Raw genomic sequence first — 22,449 nt, forward strand, 5'->3', positions numbered from 1 at the left:
GTGGGACGGGATCCATTGAAAGTGGACCTCATGCTGTTGGGAAATGAGCTTTACTTTTTGTAAGATCGAAAAACTGGTTTTATCTCCAATGAGGGCCCAATTTTTGAGGTGTTGAATTGAACTACGGCTGTCAGATAGTATCCAAGTATTTCCAAGGTGCCCTTCACTCAAGATTTTCTCTAGTCCCCTGTCGATTGCAATTAGTTCGCTTCGAAAGACGGAGCAAAAATCGGGGTTTCGTTGATGAAGAGTGTAGTTCTCTCGAGGTGTTTCAATAAATACCCCACTGCCAGTCTGTCTATCCATTTTACTGCCATCAGAGAATATTTTGATGTCGTTTGGAGGGATTTTATTGATGATTTCCAGGGACAATTGTCTGAGGAAGTCAGGCACACAGTCTTTCTTATCAAGCGTGGTAGGGAGGCTTTCATGGGAACTAACATTGGAAAGATCCAAGCAAGTACTGAGATTTCAATGAAGATAAAAAGGTTCAATATTTTCAGCGATTAACAGTTGTGATTTAACATGACTAAAAGGAATGTTTTTCTTTAGCCTTTGATTGCAGGTCCAATTATTTAGGTAAATAACAGTTAAATTGCCTTGGTCTAAGCTGGAAAGTTTATTGAAATATTTCACTAAATTAGCTTGCCTTCTAAAGTTAAGAGGTAGCAGATCTGCCTCGTAAAGGACAATCTCTGAAGGACAGCTACGTTTCAATCCAGTTATGATGCGAATGACGCTCAGTTGAACCTTTTCCAATTTGTTTAAGTTAGATTGAGAAGCACAGCAGTAGACAGGATTGCCATATTCTAGAATTGGTCTAACAAGAGCCTGATTGGAAGTCCTGAGTTAATTGTGTGTAATAATTATTAATGAATTTTTTGTTTAGCTATTTAAAATTGATATTTTTACCATGTGCAAATCTGTGGCTATAAAGCGTGGTAGGGAGGCGTGCTCAGGACTTTTATCTCAACACTTTTATCTTTTAATATTTAATAAAGGACTATTAAAACTAATATTATTAATTTCTTCATTGTTGCTTGGGTACATGAAGTCCAAGAATGGCTGCAATTGGTTACCTTTTCTAGTCTATCATGGGTGGTGCAATCGGATTACAGAACCCAGTCAATGGCATGAAAAAACAGTCCACATCATCATGGAGCCACCATTAAGAGTGCCTCCTTGACAGTTTATGTCCTTGGCTTGCTAGGCTCTGTTAAAACAAAAGGGAAACTTGTTTTTTTTTTTTTGGATTAGAGTTAAGGGTTGCTGGTATGAATATTAAATTCGTTTATATGCCAAAAAGGAGAACAAAGACTCTGAATGAAATATTTAAAGTTATGGATGAGATAAAAATATTTTTGATAAACTAATTATGTGACTCGGTGATCCCATATTTAATATAACCTAAAAATTAGAATAAGGTAATGGTGACTAGTATTTACTAGCATATATACACTGGTTCTTAAAGTAAAAATATTTTTTTAAGAAAATTTATAATGTTTGAAATGTTTAATCTCAAACTTAAGTCAGTATAAGTTATATTAAATTATAAGTCTGTTATAATTTAATATTGCCCAATCTATAGATTATTAGAATTCTGTTCCATCTTCTTCTCACTTCAATGTTCCAATGGTCTTGCACAATCTGACCTACAGTTTTTTTTTTAAATTTTTTTTTAGATGAAATATTTTCATAATTTTGCAGAATTTATTTGCTAGGATTTTCTTTTTCTTATTACTTATTATAACCAGATCACACACATAAGATCTGTTATGAGCAATAAATCTGGAAAAGATAAAGAATCTTGAATTAAATCTTGAGAATTTAAACAGACATATTAAACATATGTCTGTCTGCAAGTTAGTTATCCGGAGTTGTTAACTTTGTGTTTGTAAGAAAATTCTTTTTATTACTACCCTATAAATCAGCTTTTCTTACAACTTATATCTTTATTAAATATTTCAGTGAAATTTACTTAATTTTTGATAGATTATTGTCGGAGTTTTCATTTTAATATAAACTTAATTTGCATTCACTCTTCAATTTTCAAATTTATCTCATTTAATCTCTTAAAATCTTTATCTAATTCATGTGAAAATTTTCTTTCAAGTATGATGACCCACTAAATAATGTTTATAAAACAAGTGGTTTATATACAGAGCTGTTGATATAGAATAAAATTCTCATTTTGCAATGTTTATAAATTTTTCATTTAAAAGATATTTGGAAAGGAAAAATTTTCTTTATTAAAATAAATAACATTGTTATTGAAAAAAAAAACAGAAAGGAACATATTTTTTTAGGCAGATATTTTTAAAAAAAAAATATTTGCTTCTATTTTTTTTAATGATTACTTTAATATGTATGTCTTTTAAAGGCTCGAGTATGGCAGAGAGATTACAGAGACCGAAGAGTAATGCAGCCTGATGCGGCATATTATACAGAGGTATTTATTCCTTCAAACTATCGTTCATAACTTTTTATCTATTTTTTGTTGCTGAATTATTTCTACTTCTCAGATGACGCCACCACTGAGTATGCCTGACAACCCCATAAATGCAGTCACCACAAAATTTGTGCGTACATCAACTAACAAAATGAGATGTCCTATATTTTGTGTGGCAGTAAGTTATTTGCAATAAACTTTTGATATTGTAAGCGTAGTTTTAAGTAGGAAATATGTAATTTTATCAGGAATGCTAACTCTGCATTTCTCTTGTTTTCACAGATTTTAATTTAGAGTACGAAGTTTTCAGAAATCAAAATTGAGTACAAAATATCAGATTACAGAATAGTCTATGTGTTTTGTACTTTTTAAATTTCATATTTTCTGAAAACATTTTCTCACCTTGTGAAATTAAAGTTAATGTTTCTTATTTATTTGATTTTTTTTTTAGCTTTATTTAAATTTTACAAGTTTCTTTAGTTAATTTTTTTTAAAGAAGTTTCTTTATTTAAATCTTTAGAAACATTTCTTTATTTGATTCTTTAAAAAGGTTTCTTTTTGTGATTTTTGTATAACTTCCTTCTGCATTTATTACAGAGATAGATATCACTCAGTGGCATAGTTTTAATGTATGTTCGAGGGGTTCATCAGATATATCTATATTTCTCTCTATATTTATTCTAAACGTTTAAATTATAAAGAATGAAAACTTTTTTTATATCTACATCCTACTTACCATACAATTTTTTGTTAATCAACTAAAAACTTCGGAAACTAATAACTTCGGAGAGGGTTTTGTCCCCCACAACTATGCCACTGATATCACACAAGGAAAATTTAGTCAGACTAAATTTATTTTCAGGGAGGTGGTTCGTCCACGGATTCGCGGATTTCCGCTTTTTTTCAGATTTCTCCATTTTTCCTGCTAATTTCAGCGAAATTTTGTTTTGCACAAGTTAAAATCTTTTATGAGGAGTTTAATTTTCCTCGGAGTGAAAGTATTGAAGTCTTCATTCCTCCCTTTAAAGTTTTTCTAAAAATTATTTCCTTGGGATTAAACTGGCTGACCTTTATACAGGGATGAGATTTTTCTGCTTTTTAGTGGATCTTTGCTTTTATCGCTTTTGTCTCTGGAATTCCAGCCTTTTTATCAAAAACTCCGATTCTCTAAAAGTTTCCTTTTTTTTTTTTTTTTTTATAAATATCCCGCTTTTTTTAAAAGAATTCAGTCGTTGAAATAAAATAATAACATTTATTTACGGTTTTCAAACATAAACAGAAAATTCAAACTACGTCCTAGCTGCTAAGCCTTCCGCATTTTTACTTATTTTAGCTAATTTCTGCGCTTTTACAAACAGAAAATAACATTTTCCGTATTTTTATCCGTCCGCCACATAGCTCGTATTTTCGTAATTCAGACCTTGCTGCTTCTTGTCGTGAGCAAACGAGGATAAAAAATAGAGGTGTATTTGCAGTGAAAATATTTCCTCATTCAATTAATCTTGTAAATTTGTATTTATTGTGTCTAAACAATACAAACAAGCCTTTTAGAAATCCCAAATCCAGACTCTGCAAATATCTCGATTCTTATTCACGCGATTTTAATATTAATCATCGATTTTCGTATTTACCTGTTTTCAAAGTTGCGCATTTTAATTCTTATTTACACTATTTAAATATCGTACATTATGATTTTTATTTACGAGATTTAAAAATGCAATATCGCTTTTTGTATTTATGCATTTTTAAAATCTCGATTTTATTATCAAACATCGATTTTCGTATTTACCTGATTTAAAAGTTGAACGTTGTGATTCTTCTTATTCAGGCGATTTAAATATCGTACATTGCGATTCTTTTTTGGGAGATTTAAAAATCCAATGTTGCTATTTGTATTTACGCGCTTTTAAAACCTTATGTAGCCATTCGTATTCATGCGAGCTTAAAATCCAATGTCGTGATTCGTTTTTGCGTTTGTATACGTGCTTTAAAAAATCGTGATTCGTATTTACGTGATCTAATAATTACGCAGCATGATATGTATCTTCACATTTTTTTAATTCGATGTAGAGTTTCATATTCACGTGATTTAAAAACCTCATATCGGGATTCATATTCTTGCAATTTAAAATCATGCATGTGATTCATATTCTTGCAATTTAAAATTATGCATGTGATTCATATTCTTACAATTATAAAATTAATCGTCGGGATTTATAATCACATGGTTTACAAGTTTAAAAATCGCTCTTTTTTTGTCAAATTTGTGTGCGTGTGTGTGTACATATATATATATATAAATTATTCAGTCTTGGATTTCCTCTTTTTTACTTTCTGACTACTCTCATCCTGTATTTTGAATGATAATTTATCTGTAAATTTAGTCGTTATTCATCTTTCATTATGCGTATTTTGAACTAATGATTTCATACATTCATCAGTCTTAATACATTCATCATGATAATACATATATCAGTCTTAACTCATTTTTCTGACTAAATGTTTGAATGAGAGAAGCAAATTGCAAATATTTTGTTATTTTCATGGAAACTTATGTGATGATTATAGTAATTGATTAGAAATGAATGTAACTAATTACAGATTATAGTTAAGCGTTTATCAACTATTTGTAATCAAGTAATAAAATATTATCATAATTTCTCATTACAGGCAATAATTGCTTGTAATCATAACAAAAAGTCTTTACAGATAATAATGATTACAAGTAATTAAAATCTATAATTGCAAGTAATTGTGACTTCATGTTATCATAATTTGAGTTTAAGAGAAATCATAATTCTCAGTAATTATAAACTTATTATAACCAATTATGTAATAAATTATAAAATACAATTATTGCAATAATGTTATCTTAATTTCAAGTGGGTTTAATTAAATTTTAATCAGGATTGTTGGTAATTGATTACTTTTATACACAAGGCACATATACGCATATTAAAATGAATGCTATTGTTTGTTTTGCTAAATGGATACTTTTAAGGAGTATATGTTCAAACATAGTTATGTAAATACATTGTACACACAAATACCTATGCATATTATTATATGTATATACATAAATGGGCAATTCTATGATGACTGATGTTACATTTTGATATGTTATCTTATTTTTTAAATATTTTTCATTGATAAATTACATAGGAGGGACATTGAATAATACATCTTATTTTTATTTTGAAATACTTCTCCTTCCATATGCAATAATGGGACGGTTTTTTAAAATTTAATTAAGAAAAAGCTTTAAACTGACAAGAAACATTTTTTAAAAAAAGTGAAATGACAAATAGAAAGTGGCAAATAAAAAGAAAAGCCCTTGTGACTGATGTTGTAATTTTTATGTGACTGATGTTACAAATACAAAATATATTTATCTAAACTTTTTTTTAATCAATATTATAAAATATTTAAAAACTATAATTTTTGATTTTATATCTAAAACAGTCGATGAAAAAAAAGAAACTTATTAATGGAGGGAGGCTATTCTAAGTATACAATCTGTAAATATGTAGATATGTTGCACGGCATAGGTAAATGTACATGTGTGTGTAAGTATATTGTGACATCACTTGCTTTGTAACTACATGCTTGTAATAAAGAATTTCCTAAATTTTAGTGGACACCTGAAGGTAGAAGACTCGTGACTGGTGCATCTAGTGGTGAATTTACTTTATGGAATGGATTAACTTTTAATTTTGAAACTATTTTACAAGTAAAATAATAGTTGTTCTCTAATTCTTTTTGTGATATATCTCTCTTATCCATTTCTTCTCATAGTTATGTAAATACTATGTCTTCCTATGAGAAGAAATGATAATTTTAGTGATCATGTACTTAATGATCACTAGAATTAAAATTTAGTTTATCGTAAAATTTATATTCACGTATGATGCTTTTTATTTCTACATGCAATCATTGTTAAAGAGCCGTTCGTAATTGATATTTCACTTTTTTTATTAATACTTTCAACTCCCTCCTTCTCTTTGTCACAAAGTGCCACGTTTCACTACCCTTCTTTGTCACATTACTACATAATCACCTGGTATATTACAAAGATAAGCTAGCAGTTCAGAAATAAGACGTGTATAGATCATATTTCAATTATTTTTAAAATAGTTTTTAATCACGTTTGTGAGCATAACTATTGGAAGTGACAGCAAAAAAACTCATACAAAGTTACTGCCATCATAGAAGTTTCTTTTTAATTTGTGTGTTCATTTCTTTTTGCCTTTCACTTTAATTATGAAATATTTTTACATTATAGCTCTTAATTTATGTATTGTTCTTTTTGGCTTCATTACAATGTCAAGCAAAAGATCTTCTATTTTAGAGTTTTTTAAGCAGGGAGTGTCTCTGTTGATTACGAAAGTCTTAAGACAATTGCAGGATGAAAGGTAGAAGACCCAATGCTAAAAATTTCAATAAGCCTTTGTGCATTCCTGGAAAAAAAGGCAACCACTTTGTAACCAAAAAAATTTATTTATTAGTAAAAAGTCTACTCTTATTATTTATTTTACTTTTTTAGTGTATTTATTTTTAATGAAGTTATATTGAAAATTATTTGTCTGACTTTTTTGCCACACCCTGTATAATAATTGAATGTGTTTTAATTTTGTTGAAAACATATAAAAACAGTATTAAATCTGTTCATTTGAAATGTTTTTATTTCAACTGAAATGTTTTTTGTAACATCGTTACCCCTTCTCCCCCCTCTCCATAATTTTGGCTACCCCTCTTTTTCCCTCTAAGTGTGACATCATTTGTAGATAAAATAATGTTAAGGCTGAATTTTTATTTTGATCCATTTCTTTGTACATTCTATATTTTTTATTATTAATTGATATAAAATAAACAACGATTATATTTTTTTTATATAGTTGAAATGTTTGATGATTAATAGGAAGCTCATTTTACTTTTCTAATAAATTATATTGCCTATTTAAAGTACTCAGAGATGATTGTGCTCCAGAAAAAATTTGGATTTCCGGATTTTTCTCTAATTGCCATCCAGAAATCCAAGTTCCAGAAGTTTCAAGAAATCATTGATCAATCGCATTTATGTATAAAAATTCTTTTATATTTTATTTAAAAATATTAGAACTAGAATTTATAATTGGCATCTCTGTCATCTGTAAATATTTTTTATCTACTAGAATAATAAATTTGATTGGAGATAAAAGTAAACCTAGACATAGTTATTAATTTAAATCATGCTGCATGTGATTTATTTAGAATTTCATTGTTTTTAAAATATCAATGATTTAAATTTATGAAGACAATAAATTTTTGAAATGCGATTGATGAGTTCAGCTCACAATCACCCCTGAGTATACCTGATCTTTATAAAAACTGAAACAAAAGCAATAAATCCTTAATCATGCACAGAATTTTTAAAAAATATACTGCTACAATCAAAAACTGAAATAATTCTGATATTTTTATTTGTTACCTTTCCCAGTGACATTTTGTTATTAGGTTAAGCAAAACTCATTTTTCAAAATGAAGATTAACTGTCAGTATCACTGAAAATGGTGATCATGGCCATCTCAAGATTATCAGAATTTTTTTCAAGCAAGCAATTTGCTCCATTAATTTTGCACTTTTATACATAATTTTTTTTCAATTACAGTTGATTTTGAATGAATTATTCTTATAGAAACATGTTTCAAAAGCTTAACTGTAACAAAATAATAATAAATAAAAAAAAGTTGGTAGTTTTGAAATCTGTTATGTTTATCCCATGTAGATAATGCTTTTGTAACTTTAAAATCTTATTAGCCTCAACACATGAAGCTCATTACGAGCCTTCACTTGCAACACACTAATGCTTCTTGAGATTTTCAAGTCTCTCTTGTGATCGTATTGGTAGTCAAATATTTGTATCGGATTTTTATTGGCAACTGAAAATTTTTAATCCCCCTAATTGCTTGCAATAAAATGTGCCATAAAGCATTAATTATTAACATATTACTATGATACATTACATTGTGACATTTAATGTTTAATGACCATTATTACAGTACTATTAACTGTACATGATTTCTGATGCATCTTTATTAGAGTAAAAGTTAGACTGTGCAGAGTATGTGTGACCGCAGCAAATTTCATTATTCTTTGATCACTGCGTTTTCTTGCATTGGCCGTTTTTTATTTTTGAGATTTTTTCCCTTTTTTAATTATTGTTTTTCTTTGAAATTTTAAATGTTTTTTTTTAATTTTTTTAAAATTTTATTTAAATAGCATTTTGCTTGTCCTTATGAGTTAATTTTTTTCTTTGTAAATCAGTGTAAATTTTTCATTGAAACTTGTCATTTTCTATATTCTTCGATAACAAGTATTGATGTTTAATAGAGTTTTTCAAAATATCAGATTTTGCTTTTGAATAGACAATCTTTCAATTTTAAGAATATTAATAAACAATGATACTTGTATACATGGTTTGTATACAATGATACTAGTATACAATGATGATATAAGATAATACGATGCCATTCAATATTCTTGAAAATTGAAATGCAACTTAAAAATGCTTATTTATATGAACAAAATTCTTATTTATAATTAAAAAAAATAATAAATTTACATTTTATTTTATTCATAATTTCAATATTTAATTAACTATTTTAATCATTTTTTATTAAAATTGGAAATACGAGTTACGATTTATAATTAAATATGTGATTTACAGTAAAATTTTTAAGGGCATTATTTTGCTTTTTAATGTTATTTTAAAAGGCATTTTTTAAAAATTTTTAGGTCATCAATATCCTACTTGTTGCTGATTAGTTGCATGTAATTAATTTCTTGTAATTCTATTTAGGCTCACGATTCTCCTGTTCGATGTATGGTTTGGAGTCACAATGATCTTTGGATGGTAACTGGTGATCATGCGGGATATGTAAAATATTGGCAAAGCAATATGAACAATGTAAAAATGTTCCAAGCACATAAAGAACCCTTACGAGGAATCAGGTTCTTTTATTATTACTTTTTGAATTCTTTACTGTATTTATACATATTTGCTACTGATTACTTTTTATTCCAACTAGCTAAATAATTTAATGTTACTGAATATGAATGTAGAGTTCAAAACCTTTTTTTTAATTTTATGATTCAGTTATAGATTACAAACATCTTACAGTTCATTAACATCCACTTTTTCTATGTAATCATTTTTGTATTTTCAAGAATTGTAAGAATAAGCAAAACACCAATATCCCTTAGTCATTGTACAGTATAAGACCCCAAATCTGGCACTCTCGGGACCGACGAAATTCCGTATTTCGGATATCTTTCAGAAATTCCAATATGACTCCCATATATAACAGTAATTCAATTATAATGTTAATTTCAGAAAATTAATTAATTCCAATAAATTTAGTTAAATTTTGATTGTCCATTATGATGGGGTGAATTTAAAACTGCCCCATCTTAAGAAATTTCATTAATTAGAATAATTATCTATATAATAGAAATACTATATCTTTTTTGTACGATCAAATTTTTTTTATAATCTAACTAATAACGATTTAAAAAAACAAGCTGACAGCTAAATACGATTAAAAAAACAAGCTATCCATTAACAAAAAAAAAAAATTAACAGTGAATAAGTAATAAAAAATGCAAAAGAGTATAATTTACCTCAAATAAAAAAAGCCACAAAAGGGATAGAATTCATTATGTACCCCACTTAGTAGTTTTGAATGTCAAAAAGGTGTGGCTAATTTATGGTCAAACAGGAGAGGGTAATGTGGGGACAAACCAGTAGAGTGCTTGCACAGCTGTCAAGATTGATTAATCAGTTTCTTGTAACTTGCATTTCTTTATTTTGTTCATTGGAAATGCAGGTGTTCTTACTTTTCCCTTTCACTTTATTTTAAACTGCATTAGAAACAGATGTTTCCTTTGACACTGATTTATTATTTTTTTATGCTTTTTTTTATTTTTAAGAGATAAAATAAAGTTACTTACTTCAACAAAATAAAATTCCTAAATATAATAGATTTTTTTTCTTCTTATCAATAAAAATTTCCTTAAAAAACAACATTTAGATCAGATTAAGTGCTGAATTTCGGGATGCTGGGTTAGGGGTCCCATACTGTACTTTGAATACTTTTATTTATTATTTTTTATCTGAACAAGTAACAAATACTGCATATTGCTTATAGCATATGAAAAGTTAATGCTGAGTACAATATTATTTATTATTCTTGTTTCTTTTCTATTTTTGAAATTAAAAAAATTTAATTATGCATATTTTTTTATCATAAATTAATTATGTTATTTAATTATGTTTGTGTGTGACTTGAGAAATGAATTTCGAAAGATAGGTGAATTCTCTCCTATATTTTAAAATTTCTATTCTCTTTACCTGAAATAATTCCATAATAATTTTTCTTCTTGTAGCACTGATTCCAGCTAATAATTATTCAAACATTGAAATTTACTTATATATCTTTCTAATGTTAGTACTATCTGTGAATATTTAGTGAAAATGTTTAAATATTAAAATTTTTGCTTTAGGTAATTGTGTCACTAATAGTTATCTGTATCAATGAATTTGCTAGCAACAGTTTCAAAATTAAGACTTCTCGAGTGGTTCAGTTTTATGTATTTTTTTAAATGTTATGCGATATTTATTTTAAGTATATATTCTATCTGTATTTTTTTCAAGTTTAATAAACCATTTGCTTAGAATGTTTATAAAAAATACACTATTTATTTATTTTATGTGTATTTTAGTTTTTGTCCTGTTGATACCAAATTTGTCACTTGCTCTGATGATGGCACTATAAGGATTTGGGATTTTTTAAAATGCGTTGAAGAAAAAATTCTGAGAGGTATTAAGTCAGCTTAATTTTTTTCTTCTGTTTACTGTATGTTTATTTAATTTAAAAGCTTTAGAATGTTTCATCCTTCAAAAATAGAGGTTCACTTTTTCTCTCCAAAACAGTTTATAAATTTTTATTTTAATATGAAATTAATAAAAATTGCTTTTATCTAGGTAAGGATTGTCTAAAGTAGTTTTGAATTTAAATTTCCTTCATTCAAAATTACAATTAATTACATGTTATCGCAAATAGGAAAAACCTAATTTTTTTACTATGAATGAGCTAAATGAAGGAATATGTATTTTAAAAATACTCCAATTTTAAGGTATGTTATAATAGAATACTCCAATTTTAGGGTATGTTATAAGAGTTGTGCAGAATTTTCATTCTCTTTTCTTTCGTATTTTTCAGTGGAAAAGAATATTTTCATAGTTGGAATTTTTTTTTGCCGAAAAAATAAAAATTAAATAAACAAAGTGTAGAACTGTTGTATTAGAACACCTGTTGAAGTTCACCTGTATTTTTCACACCATAACAGAAACTACTAATTTTTATCTTGTTAAACAAAAATATTTTCCAATTTTTTTAATTATCTAGGTAAAACCAGTTTTCATCATCACATAATCATAAATATGCATTTTTGTCTCAAAAATTCATTTTTCAAGGTTTTTTAAAACATGGGGAAACATTTATCAAATTCATGATTTAAAATTAACTATTATTTGAATAAAAAATATATTTTTATATTTTAAATATATTTTTATTTACTAATCTTTATGTTGTTATTAATGCTGAAAAATTAATAGCTCGGAGTAAACAAAAATATATAAATTCAAGCTATAAATACTTTGCTATTTCGAAATATGAAAATAACAAGAAATATTGAGACAAAAGTTTACTTAAATTCAAAATTCTATTGACAAGCGACCAGATTTGATGTATTATTTATGGTCAACAAATTTTGAATTTTCAAATGGACATGAGAAAAATTACCCTCCTGTTCTGTAGCTTCCAACACTTTCTCTCTAATTAAAAGAAAAAGTTATGTAATAAATAAGATTGAGTGGTTTTTGTAGCTACTGCAATTAGTGTAAGGTCGTCAATAGCTTCAACTGTAATAAAGGGGTTATAAATAATGCTAGGCGACTTTATTTACAAACAAACAATTTTATTAAAGGATGTGGTGATGGATGGTTCATCACGCAGCAGTTACATACAACTACATCATCTACAACTACAATTTTTCCCCTTGCACATACGCCCTCTGGCGTTTGTTACCCTGATTTAACAACTCGCTTATTACAAATGTAATTAATTAGGATTACAACTATTTTTTTCTTAAATGTAGTGAATACGAACCACTTTCATAATAAAGTCACTTTTTATTTCCTTGTAGTGGGTGGATTTCGTTGGAGGATCCAATTTACACTTGTATTCAAAATTTTAAAAAATATTAAGATAGGAAAAAGCAAATTAGTAAAAATAGTGTTGAATAATAATTAACTTATTGGAACATGGGATTTTTTTAAAAAAAATATTTAATTCTTGGTTAGAGGTACAGTAGAGTCCCGATAATCCGAGCCCCGGTTATCCGAGTTTCCGCTTAAACCGAGCTATCAAATATTTATGGATTTTTTGGTTCTAGTTTATTTTTTATTTTTAAAAATACTGCCGAAAAAAAAATCTGAATTTTATCTTCCAAACACTCGGGAAAGCAAAACCTAACAACTTGATCCCATGAAATGATCGTTAATATTGTCAATAATGAAAATGAACCTAGCGAAGAAGATGAAGACAGTGACGATAAAAATCAACATATAAAAATCTCTCACACAGATGAACTTAAAGCTGTCATAAATGCTACTGAATACTTAGAACAACAAAAATAGGCGACGCCAGCCTTCCTGTTATCCCTAAAAAATGGCGAAACATTGCTGCAGAAAAGCGCCAAAGTTATGTAAAACAAAAGACGATTAAGGACTTTTTTTAAGTAAAAACTCTTTAATTCTTGCAAAGTAAGTAAGCTTTTTAATAATAATTAATGTAACTTAAATAATAATTTTTAATAATAATTAAATATATTACATTTATACCAACTCTTTTAAAATTCTTTTAAAATAATTTTTTTTCTTTTGTTTCCCCTTTTTTCATTGTTCTGTAATTTTTTCCTTGTTTTCTCTACATTTTGAACGCACACACACACATATATATATTTACTTAAGTTAAATTTGTACACAATTTTTTAGATTAAAAAGCATTCCATACTTTTGTTATACAGTAGAAGATTTTAACTACGCAAACCATGAAACAGGAAGTTTTGCTTGATATGAAATTTTTTGTTGCATAGATCATTTCCAAATTATTAAACTGGCGTAATAAACATGTTAGATCAATATTAATGCTTTAAATTGAATTTTGAACAAAAGTATTTAATATGAAAAGAAATTAAACCCAACAAATGTATTGATTTTGGTTTGCTTTAAAGATTGTAAAAGTAATTTTACAGTTATATTGGGTACAGTAGAAGTTCCACATAATTGCATTATGTGGAACTTCTACTGTACTAATTTTTTATGCAACTTACTTTTTATAAACATTTGAAAAAAATATGAAGCCATAAATGTACACAATTTTTTGAAGAATTAATTTTAGTGAAACATTTGTTCTACAGGTCATGGAGCCGATGTTAAATGTTGTGATTGGCATCCTCAGAAATCTCTCATAGTATCTGGGAGCAAAGATTCTCAGCAACCTATAAAACTTTGGGATCCCAAAAGTGGACAATCATTAGCTACAATGTAGGAAACATTTTCTTTTATTGTAACATAATTTTTTATTGCAAAGTTCGTGATTATTTTATAAAAATCGCCTATGTAGCATTCCTTACAGCGAGGAGAAAAATTGTATAATTGAATTTGTCTCTAATTCTATGTTTCTTTGAATCCCACAATTATTTTTGTATATCTGTATATTGCTACAGATATGGCGTAACTACTCCCACTTTCTTAGAAATTTTCGCAGTGAGATTTCCCACCTTGAATTGAAATCAAAATCATTTTGTACTTACTGTATTTTTGCTTTCATTAGTGTTACCATTGCATGTAATCTGTAATGAACAAGGTATCCACGCTCCTGGAAAGTCATGAATTTCAGTATTGAACAAAATTTGTCATGAAATGTCATGATTTTTACTATTTTTTAAAAACAATCATGGAAAGTCATGGATTTAGGTAGCCGAAAAATCGAATTTTTAAAATGGAATTTTGCCCCTCCCCCCCCATTTCATGGTGTTCCGAATGTCTGAATTTGTGTTACAAAATCCCCACTCACAGTCATATTTGATTAATATATAAAATGTTTTTATCGTGTTCTTTAAAAATTATGGTGTTCTTTCAAAAAATGAAAGAAAAGACATTTCTAGAGAGAATTATCTTTTAAACTTCTGTGATTTCAGAATTTTTGTTATCATTTATTTTTTTATTTTATCAATTTAAAATTCTAGCTGAAGCAAACCAGTCATTGGCGAATTTTTTTTATTCCGAAAAGAGAACAGAAAAATCTGGAGTATTTCCTCTCCTTTTCGATGAACAAGAAAAGTATCTTTAGAATATAATTCTGCAGAAAAAAGAAGAAGAAAATGATTTGCTTTTGTATNGCTATTTTATGGCTTCAACTCTTTCACTGTGTTTTTAAAATTTTAAATCTATAAATATGAAGATGCAGAGTATAACAGTTTTGGTTATACCTATCGTTTCAATGAATGTTATTATAATGCTTTTTTAAATTTATTGTGGTGTTTTTGTCGGAGAAAATAGCAACTTCATTAAGTCATGAAAAATTTTTGAAATCTAATTTATACGAATCTAATTGGAATTTGAAAATCTAAAATGTAACAGATACCCTGAATAAATTATTTAAGTTTTGTGAGATCAATATTATTTTTATGCTCTGATGCCCACTGTTGGAAAATTATTTTCCCAAATTTTTTTACCAAATTTTAATAAGTTTTTTGATGCAGATCTTCAACACCTTAAAGAGTTTTAAAATATCTTATAGTGTATTTAATATAAAACTTGGGTGCATTGCAGGGAAAACTGGAGATCAGTGGACTTCACATATTTCACCACCAATGGACAATTACAGTCAAATTTTTTTTAAATTTTAATGCATTCAGAATCTCTTAAAACTCCCAGAAAACATTTTATTACTTTTCTAAGAAGGCTATTTATTTAGTTATTTTCAATCAAAAAACGCTTACTTTCGTTTTCACCTGAAACGGGGAGTCACGTGATTATTCACGAACTGACGTCACACATGTCCATCTGCCGTTCACTTACAATAACCATGCTATGAAAACCAATACATTCTTGCTTTCGTTTAAATTTTCTAATTAAATCCAACCATTTTAGATGGCCTAAAGCTATCTGTATAAAAAATTGCGCCTTAATATAGCTTAATAAAAATGTGGATTTGATATAACGTATTTTTATTATGTTAAATTTCAGTGGTACCCACTGAAACATTGTTAATACTTGACGAAATTTTCTAGCTCGGAATATTTAAAATTTTTTAGTTCAATAAAAAAAGTGCATGGTATTGCTTATAAATGATACGTTATAAATACAAAATAACTTCGTTTTTTTCATTTTTTAACTGTAATCTTAATTTTAATGTAAACTTCAAGTTCATTTGGAATATTTTATTTTCATCTTAAGTGAAAGAAACGTTGGATCAATTTCTCATGTAGAATAAATAGTTTTAGATTTTAAAATGTAGGACAGCTTAAGTTATTGATAATTTTTATCTATTTATTCTAGCATGAATTCAAAGCATGAAATTGTCTTCATAGCAGTAGCCTCTTAAAAAACTTGTGATCCTAGCAAAACTTTAAATTAATATATATATATATTCCTGCTGATTTTATTAACTTTACTTTCATTACCTTAATCTATGTTATAAGAGTATTTGAAATCAAGCATATGCATTTATTTAGTTCTTTATTGCAGAAACAGGAATAAAATTTTATAAATGCATATAAAAATAATTTTTCGCTATAGCAAAGTTCCTATTTACTCAAAGAATAAAAATATTGAGAAAAAATATCAACATTACTGTTTATTTTTTAATTATTTAATAAATAATAAAGAATGTGCATTAGAATTTCTTTCCATTTTGTGTAAGTTAATTTTTTATTTTTGTTCTCTAGCTTTAGTGAAACAAAANAATAATATAGAAATCATGCAACAAATAAAATGGTATGAATTCTTACAAAAAAAAATCCAACTGTAACACATAATGCAGTTCTTATTGGAGCAGGAAAGCATTAGTCTGCTTAGGGGAAAATATTTAACATTTTTATTATAACCTATTAATATTTATTACTTTAAGAGTTTATCTTAAGCATTTGTGAAGCAAAAACACAAATAACACTTACTCAATAAGTTTTTGGCAATTCATGTAAAACATTTAAGGCTATTTTGGCGCTCCCAAAGAGATATATTCATTAAACTGAAGTTTTGTATTATATATACACTTGGTTGAAGGACACTTTCTCACATATTGATTATTCGAATTTTTAATTATCAATCTTTCTTCATATTAACCTACTGTACATAAAACAAATGGCAATGGCTTGAAGACTATTTTTTTTAAAAAAAAAATAGGAGTTAAAAGTTATTTAGTAGTAATTTATTAAGAGAAAAAAAATTATACATTGAATTTGTTAGGTTATTTTTTTACTTTCTTTTAATTTATTAAAAACTTTTTGGATGAAACTTCTAATAATTTAATGAGTTTTTATTACTGATTTTAAATTTATAAATCTTGTTGTTTTTATTTTTAGAAATAAAGTTAAAACAAAATTTATTTTTGTCATTTGGATTTGGACATAAGTCAATCAACCTTGTTTATACAAAAAAATTTGAAAGGTTTGCGCATTTTATTCATTTTTTTTTAAATCATTTAGCACTTTGTTTTATTAGAGAGTATAATAATTTTTTTTAAAAAGTATTCTTTTCATATTATTTGTTAATTAGCTAAATATATTATCGAATATCACAATTTTTTTATTTTTAAGAAATTAAATCTTATTTTGTTTTTCGTTCATAATTCGGTCATTATATAATTTAATTTAAATTATTTATCTGAAATGATAATGTCCCGCAGTGGACTTATCGTTAAGACACAGTACGGTTCCTTGCAGATCACCGAAGTCAAGCATCACTGGCTGCGGTGAGTGTGCGGATGAGTGACCACTTGGATCAGTCTGCGTAGGGACCGAGGGTGTACGGTATTGTTCCTCGTTAAACTGTTCTACCTTAAAGTGCTGGACTTTGCGTGCAGGTCGCCAAGCTACCGAAGCGGGAGTGCCATCCCATCTGCAGAGGATCAAAATCGTGATGGCATATGTCTTCGGCTCATCCTCAGGGATGTTTCTCAGACCGTTGCCAATAGCCCAATATGCAGCTCTAGTGTGACGTAAATGAACTATAATAGAACTATAATAACTGAAATGATAATAATAAAAATTAGTGTTTTAAAAGCGTTTTTTTTTCTTTTTTTTTCTGAAATTTATTTAGCACTTTGTTTTAAACATATAAATAATTTTTAACGTTTCATTTAGAAATTGAACATTGCGATCGAACTTACTAATTATGTAATTATTTATGCATAATAGTACAAGAAAATATTAATTTGTAAAAAATACTTTAAAAAAAGTTTTTAACACTTTGTTTGACGCGAATTATGAATTTCTAAACAAACATTTCAATAAATATTTTAAGTAAGCTTTGTAATTTGTAGTCAATTTATTTAATGTCTCTCTTAAGCAAAACATGTATATCTTCAAATTTATAAATTGATTTAAATCAATCTGAGTATGAAGTTTTGATAGAAATCTGACTTTCTGTGCCTTAGTAGTAAATGAAGTTCTAAAATACTATATCGTGATACATCGCTATATCGCGATGTAAAACTGATGATGCATCACGATAGATAATTTCTAATATCGCCCAGTCCTAGATGTGGATAAATGAGAAATTAAGTGAAATTTTAAGTATAACTAGATTATGGTGATAATGATGGTCAGATATATTTCAATGGTCTAGATTCTTGAAAGTGTTGATACGTTTTCGGCTATACCGTATGCATAACCTGAGATTTTTTTAAAACTATTTTATTATTTTTTTTAAATTAAAAATGTATAATGTATTAATTTTACTATTTTAGAATTCTTCATTGCAAGCACTGACAAATGGCTTGCAAAAATAAGGAGAGAAATTAACAATAACCATACTTTATTAATACTATATTGCAGAAAAAGGAATTAAAATTTATAAATTTAAAAATATAACGGAATTCCTATTTAAGCTAGGAATAATAAATCTAAGCGTTAATGTGTATTTAAGTATTTAATACATAGTGAAACAAAAAAAAGATGACATAAACTGCATTAGTAAATATTTACTTAAAAAGAAAATCTTTCAACTCTAGTAATAAATAAATAAATTGAAGAAGCAACATTAAATTACCTTAATTGAATTTTTGATCATTAGCACATAGATTGTAACGATGATGGACTGATATTTTTCAATGGACTAGATTTAGGAAAATACTGATTTGTTTTAATGCAATACTGAATTATAAAATCATTCATCCTATATCAAAATGTATCAAATTTCTATCCAATCTGTGACTTATTTTAATTAAGTAATTAGGTTGTAATGAAGCATTATTTTAATTTAAAAGTAAGTGAAATAAAATAGTATTTTCTATGAACTTTAACACCACTGATTTCAGCCAAAAAGAAATGTTGATTCGCTGTAAAGAGCTACATAATCATTTCTTCAGATATTTTAATGATAAATAACAACGTTTAAATTTTTAAAATCTTTCTTTCATTTTGCACACACTCTCAGAACTGTAAATTTAATTCACAAAATTTTTATACATCATATACGATATACATCATATCAAAACAAAAAGAGCATTGAAATAGCCTTAGCGGATGGAGACGGCACGTTTCCCTTCTGCACATCTGACGTCATAACCAATCAGGGGTCGTTTTTGATTGCATCACTTACGGAGGCCTTTTAGGGCAATTTAAATGTTTAATAACTAAATAAGTTAACATTTGCCGAAAAAAACAATCAGATTTTCGGTTTCAGGGAAGAATTTCCAATAAGTTAGGTATGAAAATAAGAAAATTTATGATATGCTGTAATTGTCCATTGGTCAAGCAAAAAACTGCTTGCTGACAAACATATTTTGCCTTTTTAAATTTAAGATGGAACATATATTAATTTGTAACAATAAAAAACAAAGTCTTTTTTCAGTCGAAAATTCAAAGAAAAAAATCTGAAAATTTTATTCATTGAATAAAACATGTTATTTCAACTATATTTGTTCTTGTAATTTGATTTAACATAATTCCGACTAACCTTTTATTCACATCCCTGTCCTATTTAATTTAAGAAACATATTAGATCTGATCCATTTCCCAATTGATTTTTAACACCTATTTTATTACTTTTATTTATTCCTAGCTATTGTTTTTTTTTTTTTTTTTTTTTTTTTTTTTTTTTTTTTTTTTTTTTTTTTGAGTTTCTACTAATATTCATTTTAAAGTTTATTTAAATGACATATTTTGCTATTCAAACAGGGTCCTTCATTCTGGGAAAATGAACTCTACTATTCTGTAATATTTTTGGCATACCTCCTAGCCTGCTCTTTCATACATTATTTTATAAAAATCTATATTCTACTAAGATGTCATTTTTGTGTGGACCCCCCAAATTTCTGATTTATTTAATTTTTATACTTCTCTTAAGATGCCCATCAAATACCTCTCAATAATTATCCCTCCTCCTACCCCTGTGGTAGAATCACAACGACATTGTTGCAGGACATTATAAAGTTCTTGCAGAAAGATTTTTCGAAGATTGAGAAATTTTAGTTTTCTTTTCTACAGAAACCTACGTGTAATATTTGAATCATGCATTTAGATAATCACCTTTTGACTCGCTCAATTTACACCTATGGTATCGTAAATCGACGTAACGTTTTGATCGTATTTTCGGCAGTAAATACTATACTACTTAACTACTTAATATAAACTACTTAACAAAACATTTAGTTTTTGTCACTTTTTCTGACACAAAAATGCCAATCTAAAATGGCACTTTCTTGAAATTTGAATTCACAGTTATTCTAATTGAACTCACTATGCAACCGCCTTCGCAGAAATATGCAACTGATCGAATGCAATATGTTGAACAAGCATGACATCGTCATTTCTGAACCATATGAAGCAATAAATTGTTCTACCGGTCAAGTGACCAGTTGTAGTAGAAATAGGTATACGACGCATATTTTTCGAAACAAACAAAGTACACACAAAATAATAATATAATATTAGCTGAATATTATGTTAGAAAAAGTCATGAAGTTAAATGAGCAAAAACGATAAGATGATAAACGCATGCAAAAGTTCTTAAACATGGTATGTTTGGTTCAATGTTTTGTTGACTATATTGAATGCCTTTTCTTTTTCACTAGTCATGCTCACAAAAACACTGTTATGGATGCCAAATGGAACAAGAATGGGAATTGGCTATTAACAGCCTCTCGAGACCACTTGATCAAACTGTTCGACATAAGGAATATGAGCCAAGAAATGCAAACATTTCGAGGACACAAAAAAGAAGCTACTAGTAAGTAAACTATTGTTTTTTTGTTTTTTTTTACGATTTAAGTATGTAAAAATTCCATGGTGAAATTTGTTTTTGTTTTTTAAAGTGTGGATTTTATGAATTTTTATTACTAATAATGTATTCTAATTATGCAGAGTGTCTAAAAGATATAGAAAACAGTCCTTGGGTCTTAAAAATCTTATATTGGGATCTCCATTTTTTATGACAGATTTAGTTTCTCTTGAAAAAATATCCAAAATGGCTGGTTGTTTTGAAACAGGTTACACCATTCACCGTGCTGATTTATGTGTCATTTACCTACCCACGTTTGCCTCTCCTTGTAATGCAAATGTGAGTTAGTTTCATTGAAAAAATTCTCCAAAGAGTAGCCTGGCCCATTGCTTCATCTTGGAGTTTTCTGTTGCTACGTTGATAATTGTGAACCAACAAATTAACTGGCTCTATGAAATAAAATGTAGGACTTTACAGTGATAAAAAAATCAAAACTGTAATCTCAAAATAAAAAATGAGATAAAAATTTTTAAAAATGGAAGTATGTCAAGAAAAATTGAAAAGAAAAACAGACATAATTAGAAAAATTAACTTACAGCTTATTAACTTATAAAATTAACTTGAGTCAAAAATCTGAAATCTTTTCAAAGAATGCATTAACACCTTACTATGGGAATTATCCAGGGTTTGAAAAAACCCGGGGATTTTTGAAAAAACCCAACCCGCCTGGGTTTTATTTAAAAAACCTGGGGAAAATTGGGTTTTATTTGAAAAAACCCGGGGAAAATTGGGTTTTTTCATTTAGTGCTCATAAATTTTACTGTGAAAATATTTTTATTTATTAAATAGTGTTGTATAAGTAAACACTAAAATTTCATCTGACTTTTACCTGTAATAAAATTAAACTGGAATAAATATTTAATGGTCTTCAATGTTTTTATAATACGATTAATAGAAAGTGAAATTAAAATTATGTATAATTATAAAGAGTATCAGTTACTTGTCCCTTTTTTCAAATATTTAGATAAATATATGCATTTTAACTTTATAGTTTCAAAAAACAAATTAATCTTAAAATTATAAAAAAGCATATATAAAAAGTTATAGCTCATTTTTTTAAAATCAGATAATAAAACTTTAAATTTGTTTATTGTTGTTTAATGTATCACTTAATAAATTTTTTTTTGTTTGCTTTCAATATTTTTAAACATGATTAAAAGAAACAAAATAAATTGTATTCAAATGAAATCTTAAAAATATTTAAAAAATCTTAAAAGTAATATTTTAATTTTTAACTGTTTTTTAATTGTGATAAACTTTCTCCAAATAGTTAAAAATTGTCAGCAGATGTTAAGAGTTAACTTTAAAAAAAAGGTCAATTTTTTCCTTTATTATTATTATCATACAACAGATTCAAAGTGTCTACATTTCTCTCTTAGATGGCAATACA

At 27.3% G+C, this 22,449-nt stretch overlaps 1 protein-coding gene across 1 annotated transcript in view; it reads left to right on the top strand.

Moving 5' to 3' along the window:
* The window catches only part of LOC107457234 (pre-mRNA 3' end processing protein WDR33), a gene marked incomplete in the record, with an annotated part of 63,006 nt that overhangs the window by 15,157 nt on the left and 25,400 nt on the right, over positions 1 to 22,449 (top strand). The window contains 7 exon segments of the mRNA XM_043053584.2: positions 2,381 to 2,449; positions 2,523 to 2,627; positions 6,084 to 6,179; positions 9,288 to 9,439; positions 11,210 to 11,307; positions 13,970 to 14,096; positions 20,854 to 21,008. Of these exon segments, the coding sequence (XP_042909518.2) occupies positions 2,381 to 2,449; positions 2,523 to 2,627; positions 6,084 to 6,179; positions 9,288 to 9,439; positions 11,210 to 11,307; positions 13,970 to 14,096; positions 20,854 to 21,008 (802 nt within the window).

Source organism: Parasteatoda tepidariorum, chromosome 3 (genome assembly GCF_043381705.1).
Source record: "Parasteatoda tepidariorum isolate YZ-2023 chromosome 3, CAS_Ptep_4.0, whole genome shotgun sequence".
Classification (NCBI taxonomy): domain Eukaryota; kingdom Metazoa; phylum Arthropoda; class Arachnida; order Araneae; family Theridiidae; genus Parasteatoda; species Parasteatoda tepidariorum.